The 7,128-nt window shown below is 34.1% G+C and overlaps 4 protein-coding genes and 1 non-coding gene across 9 annotated transcripts in view; 1 reads left to right on the forward strand and 4 right to left on the reverse strand.

The window, feature by feature from the left end:
- The first annotated feature begins 235 nt into the window (after window positions 1–235).
- LOC138933301 (DNA polymerase delta subunit 2) lies at window positions 236–5,138 on the forward strand. 4 transcript variants are annotated; one of them, XM_070295906.1, is made up of 7 exons: window positions 236–303; window positions 440–645; window positions 720–1,021; window positions 1,094–1,310; window positions 1,376–1,613; window positions 1,684–1,976; window positions 4,917–5,138. In XM_070295906.1, exons 2-7 carry the CDS (start codon window positions 468–470, stop codon window positions 4,946–4,948), a joined length of 1,260 nt encoding a protein of 419 aa, XP_070152007.1. In that variant the 5' UTR covers window positions 236–303; window positions 440–467; the 3' UTR covers window positions 4,949–5,138. The 4 variants fall into 4 exon arrangements, with proteins under 4 accessions (XP_070152007.1, XP_070152002.1, XP_070152006.1 ...); XM_070295901.1 differs by lacking the exon at window positions 4,917–5,138 and adding an exon at window positions 2,054–2,712; XM_070295905.1 differs by lacking the exon at window positions 4,917–5,138 and adding an exon at window positions 2,054–2,712 and having other exon boundaries at window positions 738–1,021.
- LOC138933303 (protein dimmed) lies at window positions 2,784–4,099 on the reverse strand. 2 transcript variants are annotated; one of them, XM_070295908.1, is made up of 3 exons: window positions 3,921–4,099; window positions 3,493–3,733; window positions 2,784–3,296 (listed from the first exon to the last, which is right to left on the reverse strand). In XM_070295908.1, the coding sequence occupies exons 2-3, from the start codon at window positions 3,715–3,717 to the stop codon at window positions 2,988–2,990; spliced, it is 534 nt and encodes a 177-aa protein (XP_070152009.1). In that variant the 5' UTR covers window positions 3,718–3,733; window positions 3,921–4,099; the 3' UTR covers window positions 2,784–2,987. The 2 variants fall into 2 exon arrangements, with proteins under 2 accessions (XP_070152009.1, XP_070152010.1); XM_070295909.1 differs by having other exon boundaries at window positions 3,493–3,730; window positions 3,917–4,099.
- On the reverse strand, window positions 4,809–6,944 carry Dph1 (diphthamide biosynthesis 1). Its single transcript, XM_070295907.1, has 4 exons — window positions 6,166–6,944; window positions 5,791–6,098; window positions 5,333–5,716; window positions 4,809–5,076 (listed from the first exon to the last, which is right to left on the reverse strand). Exons 1-4 carry the CDS (start codon window positions 6,476–6,478, stop codon window positions 4,849–4,851), a joined length of 1,233 nt encoding a protein of 410 aa, XP_070152008.1. The 5' UTR covers window positions 6,479–6,944; the 3' UTR covers window positions 4,809–4,848.
- Neurochondrin (neurochondrin) overlaps window positions 6,883–7,128 on the reverse strand; it is a 3,747-nt gene continuing 3,501 nt past the window's right edge. Inside the window, exon 2 of the mRNA XM_070296434.1 lies at window positions 6,883–6,967. Within this exon, the coding sequence (XP_070152535.1) occupies window positions 6,883–6,967 (85 nt within the window). The remainder of the gene's footprint in view (window positions 6,968–7,128) is intronic.
- On the reverse strand, window positions 6,885–6,956 carry Trnaq-uug (transfer RNA glutamine (anticodon UUG)). The gene has a single exon. It is a non-coding gene; the product is annotated as a tRNA-Gln (tRNA).

Raw genomic sequence — 7,128 nt, forward strand, 5'->3', positions numbered from 1 at the left:
CCAATCACCATCAATAGTTAATGGTCACGTGACAGAAACGACAAAGTGAGTAGATCGATTTACACTTTCTATGGTACGTTCAAAAGTTCTACGTATAAGATAAAGTAGCGTTTCATTGACCAATGAGAACATAAAGAAATCTTTATTCCTTTTGTTCTGATTGGTCAATTAAATACTATTCTATCCCACGAGTAAGATTTTTGAACGCATCTCTATACATCACAACGTGACATATGTGTGACACATAACCATATGATTCTTCAGACCGCGTATTTTTCTTCAAGATATGGAAAACAATGAAAAGTGAGTATTACTCAGATACTTTTTTCTTGTTTTTCATAATCATTATCGACGATAACATTTTGTCTTTTGTGTATGATTGTGATTTATTATGTCTTTTGCGATCTACTGAAATAAGTAAGATTTTATAAAATTTCAGAAACACGAGTTGAAGATTTCGTAAAGAGATGGAGGACGATGATTCACGCAAATATAACCGAAAAATTGTCTCCTTCAAAGATTATGGCAGATTTAAATTGGCAGAGAAAAAATACGACGATACTTCTCTCAACATATATACAGCAAGACTGAACGATTTGAGAGAAGATATACTACATAAAGCGAAATTCAAATGGAGTAAGTCAGGTTTGTATATTCTCAAGACCTTTTCTTGCTTATCACGTATATTATCTACATTATTCTACTTGCCTATGTTATAGCGAACTATTCATATACAGAAGTCTCGTGCTTGGTCTTGGAAAATCCAGAAAAATCTTATATTCTGATAGGAATACTCTATAAGGATCAGAAACTGAAACCTTCTTTACTGCGTGAACTCAGCAAAGAGCTGCAATTGGAAGCTCAATCGAATAAAAATTATTCATCAGCTGATGACAAATTATTTCTGGAGGATAAAACATTACGTATAAGATTAGTGGGAAATCATATAAGCATTCAAGAAGTAGTTACAGGACTCGTCTGTGCCATACTTGGACATGAATTAGAAAATGGAACATTCTGGGTATATACAATATTATATAATTAAGAATTGAAGATGGGAATATGACATGCTGATGTAAAACTTTTCTTTTAGGTGGAGGATTGGTGTTTTCCAGGATATTGCCCAAAGCCTTGTATATCAAGTGGCTCATTGGTGGAAAATGCAAAAATTCTGCTAGTTTCTGGATTAGATCTTGTTAGTAACACAGATCAGCTTAGTTTAGATTTACTTTCAGAATGGATAACTGGAATGGCAGGCTGCATTAACGTGCAAGAGGAAGAAGCGATAATTGCTAGAGTCATCATTGCTGGTAAGAAAGCTAAAGCATAATTTCTAATTGGCAGTATCTTCATGTACAAATAATGAAATGTTTAGGAAACACCATTCGTGGTTCTACAAAGATATACTATCACAAAGGTTACCAGGAAACGAAATCATATGATCAACTCAAAATCAAAGAAGACATAATAGCGATGCATAAGCTTGACACTTTTCTCAGTAATATTCTCCATTGTTGTTGTGTCATGCTGATGCCCGGAGAATTTGATCCTGCCTGCAATTATAGTATGCCTCAGCAACCTTTCCATCCATGTACTCTGCAAAAGTCGGCCAGGTAGCAGCGATATGTTTGCGGCCCGTCAAGAGCTTCCTCCATTACATAATACTATTCAGATATAACGCAGGTTCAAGAGCATGTATGGTGCGACTAATCCGTGGATCGGAAATATCGGAGGTCGTATCATAGCCGGTTCTTGTGGCGGACCGATCATAGATATCATGAAAATCGCTGGATTATCCCAACTGTCTCCATTAGAGTGGCTGGAACGAACCTTGATCTGGCGACATTATGCTCCAACTGGTCCAGACACACTTCCAATTCATCCATTCTTCAAAAATGATCCGTTCGTTATGAAGGAATGCCCGGATATATATTTTGCCGGAAACATGGATAAATACGATACGAAATTAATTACAGGTAAAGGAATATTTTTTTATCTAATTTTTGATTAACTCTTTTGTTCGCGGAATAATTCATGTATACCGAATGTGTAGCTGATGAGGGGCAAATGATAAGATTGATATGCATTCCAAAGTTCTCGGAATCAAAGATAGCGGTGCTAGTCAATTTACAAGACCTGACGACACAACCTATATCATTTGGTAATGGCTGATACGATTTGTATTATATTATTTAAAAGGTAAAATAATCGTTTATCGTATCAGGGAAATTATGATAATAAAGTATCCAAAATATATAATGTAAATAATTTTCATATAAAGAATAGAAATCAATATAATACTTTACAGGATCTTTTTAAATATATAATTCAATTTATTGATCTGAATATATATATAGTAAATATTGTATATAATTATTTATTACAGTTATATAGCCCGTTTATTTTTGTATATATCTCAATATCACATTTAACATAAAATGATTTATGAATAAATAATTAGAAAATACGTTTTATAAAGCAATTTGTATAACAAATGAAAAAGAACATTCTTATTTCATAATGCCATTCACGAACACATATGTATCTTTCTAATTATCTCTTTACATACATATATGCAAAACACACACACACACACACACACATATATATATATAAGTGTTTATACTTATATGTAATGTTTCTCTAAATGATTTTGTCTTTGCTCATTTTGTAAAAATAATACAAGATGTATATCTGAGAAGTAAAATAAATATTATTATTCATATAATATTTTCTTTTACTCATTTCTGCATAATGAATATTATATCTTTCTTTGGCACACATCTAGTATTTTCTTAAATTATTATATCAGTCATAAAATATATCATTAGTTTTTCGCTAAAATTTACACAGATGCGTTATATTTTTCTTTTCTTTTAAACGTAAACGCATGCATGGATTAAGGAAGGAAGACCAGTAGTCGAAATGCCGTTCGCGAAGCTCTCAATTCGTACTTCATCTCGATCATCATTTAGCGTTGTAACTTTTCAGAGACCTGTGATGTTGTCCTTATCGTTCTCCCATCGGGAATGCTTACTCTGATAAAAATTCTGAGTTTCCGAAGCGCAAGATCTGGAGGCGATAGGAATATTCATGCGAACGACAGTCGATTCTAATCGTTGTTCACTATTCGACGAATCTTGAGTTTCGGAACCGCTCGTCTGCTGATCCTCCTCGCTTCTCATAGCGCATATTACATCTGTAAGGGCCACTATATAATTCTTAGCCAGAGTTAATGTTTCGATCTTCGAGAGCCGTCTCTCTTTCGTAACGTGCGGAATCACTTCGCGTAGAGACTAGAAAAAAGAAAAGATATTGATATATATTTTATAAGATTAATATAAGAATCATATAGTTTGTTCTTCAAGAAATATCAGAGGCATAAAAAGATGTTTTCTCTGCTTTCTATAATAATCTTATTTTATCGTTTTATATAAATTTTATATTTTATTAATATATAATAAAAAAATGTATTATTTTATATCCACACACTTGAAACGCATCGTTCAAGCTGTGCATTCGCATGCGCTCTCGTTCATTGCTCTCCAGCCTCCTGAGAGTTCTCTCCCGCGCCGTGTTCCCTCTGGATGGTTTTGACAATTTCAACTCCGACGATTCAGTTCTTTTTGTCGTTCGTCGCACGCTTCTACTGCTCTGCGACGATTCCGTAGCCCACTTTGTCTCCCACGTGTTTTCATTTGTCACTTTAGATCGCATAGTATATTTTTTTCTCCTGATGAAACAACAATAAAATTTCACTATGTATGATTATGATTTTAAAATAAGATTTTTTAAAGATATATTTTCTCTGCATATATATATATATTCTTTAACTTTTATATTATCTCAAACTTTGATATTGAGAAAGAATGAGATTGAATGAGATTAAAGATTAATGCTTAACATTTTCTGTAACTTACTTTTAGCAAATGTTTTACGGAGTAGATCGTTGATGGAAAAGATGATCTGTGTTTCTTCTCGCGATTAATGCTGTTTTTGCTGATTTAATACATTTTAAATAGTCAAATGACGAAGCCACGTCGGGATTTTTTCAAAATTTGAATGTATCGCAACTCGATGCCGCGTGTACTTGTTGAGCCACGCTGGAACAACGACTGACGTCGCGACGTCGGGGTGCGGTCGGCGCCGCCTTCCACCCTCGGTATTTTATTATGTACCCTGTGTTCTTTTCTTTCAATAATATCGGTTTTCATCGATATGCGTTTTGATACTCGTACAATGTATTTTTTAATAATGTAAAATAACAAGAAATTATTTGATTTTAATATGCAAAACGATATTCCGATATATATTTTGAGAGAACACTATACATGAATTATAATACTTTACACTCTACTCGCATTCTAATTTTTTTCACAAAATCTTTTTTTCGCACTATCGATATATATTTTCTAACAATAAATATTATTCCAAATAAACGTGTTTGGAATTTGCATTATTTTTAAACCCCTTATTTTCTAATAATAGAAAGTAGATGAGAAAAGCTAGCCGCGAGTGTTTTATGCCTCGTACACCCTATATGTACAATGTTCCCATCTATATATGCGAGCGGGCTACAGGTGGGCGTATGACGTAATTCGCCCACGCGGACCCTCCTATCTGCCTATTATCGCTCCGCTATCAACAACTTGGGGATGACGGGGGTTTAATATGGATAGCGTTTGAATGCACACCTGTTTGAACTTACAATTCGCATTTGTCGATAAATTTATTAAAAAGCTTTTTTCGCGAATTATGCAATAGTGGAAGAGGAAGATAAAATTTTTATCTAATTCAATAGGTTGACAATTATGACAGCGAATTTAAAAGTTTATTCGCTTTTTTGCTTTATTTGTCCATTTTACATTTACCGCAACAAGCGTCAGTCCTCTCTAATTCAGATTCTTTATGATTAGCGGTCCACGGTCCGAGACTAATGGTAGCGTAAAAATCCATGGGATATGGCTGCTCCATGTCGAAATTGGCCATCCTGAGGGCGACAGCGCCTTCGTACGGTGTGAGGAATGGTTTCTCGAATGCAACACCCCAGTCGATGCTCAATCGTGGACATGCAATCTTGAATAAAATATATTGATATAGTTTAATAATACACGAATCTTTTGAATTACGATATGTATTGAATTACATCAAACCGATTAAAAAATTTGTTCGTTTTTTTCCCTACATAGCTCATTTAAAAATTGTATACACACATGTATATATTATTTATTTTTTTAAAATTTGTGTCATCTTTATTGAAGTAAATAAAGGAAAAAAAAATATTAAACTTTTAGATCAATCTGATATATTTCTCTTATAGAAAAGTTCCTACTTGTATAAAAGCATCGATGTCTTTGAACAGCTTGATCTTATCCGGAAATATTTCCGAGAGCAGTATTACGACGTTTTCCTTTCCCAAGGCCTTAATTCTATTCTGCAAAGTTTTCAGTACATTAGGATTTCCCTGTCTACCCAAAGTGCCGAGTATTAAAGCGTATTTGTCAGTCTTTGCGGCGCGTTGTATCGCCTCGTATCTGGTCTTCAGCATCCTCTCATGATCATAAAACTCCTCGGTCAATTTCTTCGCGTACGGATCGTACTTAAAAGCCCTTAATTTAGGATTGGCAATCATTGCAGCTTCCAAATGAAAACGGCCGTCTCCTATGTAGATTATTGCATCAGCGCAGCGAACTTGTGGAGCTGTGCATCCTAAAATCTTTAAGAAGAATTACTCATCAGTATTATCTTAATCGCCAAATATACGCACAGCAAAAAAGGTATTGTAAGTACTTCTCCAGGACTAAGTGGCTTGCTTTGTGGCACTGAAACTTCGTAACCTTTTCTCCTCAATTCTAACGCTACTGCTTGTACCGTTGTAGTAAATTGTATTGTACTGACTAGTGCTAACTTTGTAGTGATTGGCAGAGTAGCCTGCAAACAATCCACACAATGTGCAATATCGATTTTTATGTTGACAAACACATAGAGCACTTTGATATCAGCAGTCTGATCTACAGGTATAAGGCACGAGTGTCCATAATGAATCAGAAAGTCAGCGTCCAATGCTCGTGTAGTGTAATCGTCCACACAGCAGGCTCCTGCAATATGACATTGTAAAATATTGTATATATAAAAGACGGAATTAAAATACTTGTCTATTTTCACCATAGGTGACATCAGCCATAATAACAGTCTCTGCTTCAGTAAAGTCTTCGATGATGTCAGCTATAGTTGTGGCATACATTAAAAGACCTTCTGGCATTTGAAGAACTACTCGCTTCGCCTTGGCCTCCCTGATCCTCCATATCGTTTTGTGTATTTCAAAATTATAATTGGACGGTAAGGCTACTATGGCAGAATTCAATAAAGGATCGTTCAAGAGTTGCTCAGGAATTTTATTGGCTCTCATGGGAGCCTTGAAAACCTTACGAACGGGTTTCGCTTTGATAACCACCACAGAGTCGCATTGCTCGGCCATCTCTTTTCAAACTTATAGTCAATTTAATTCTCGAAAATGTTCTAACACTAACACATAGTTTATATGTCACATCATGTTTAAGTTAAAAAAAAACCTTATAATATATATATTTTTTAATGCTTTTAACTCGAGAAAGTTATTCAACACACATAGACTTTAAACTTTTAACATTTATTTATATTATTTTCGATAAAGTTAACTATGAGTATTTTTTTAAATGCAGGTTTGACAATATCATCAATGTTAGGTTATGAATCATATGATGAACAAAACATCTTGATATTTTAGCAGAATTTACTACATATGTATGAACTGTAAATTACAATATAGATATATTCGTAATTATATTATATCGACACTTGTATAAAACGTAAATTATTGAAAGTTTACAAAAAAAAACTCATCTAGGTCCCACCGAGATTTGAACTCGGATCGCTGGATTCAAAGTCCAGAGTGCTAACCATTACACCATGGGACCTTGCTTCGTAACTGTTCTCTATATTATCTATTTTAGGATTTTCGCTCATTTACATTCCACTATATTCCATTTCACTCTTTCTGCTATCTTTTTACTTTTTCTTCCTTCCTTCTCTTCTTTACTTAAAATTCTAAACTCTTTTTTTTATCAATTCTCTTTTGCTTTTTTGCTT

Source organism: Polyergus mexicanus, unplaced genomic scaffold (genome assembly GCF_030449975.1).
Source record: "Polyergus mexicanus isolate NDT 795.1 unplaced genomic scaffold, iyPolMexi1.0 SCAF_5, whole genome shotgun sequence".
NCBI classification, from domain to species: domain Eukaryota; kingdom Metazoa; phylum Arthropoda; class Insecta; order Hymenoptera; family Formicidae; genus Polyergus; species Polyergus mexicanus.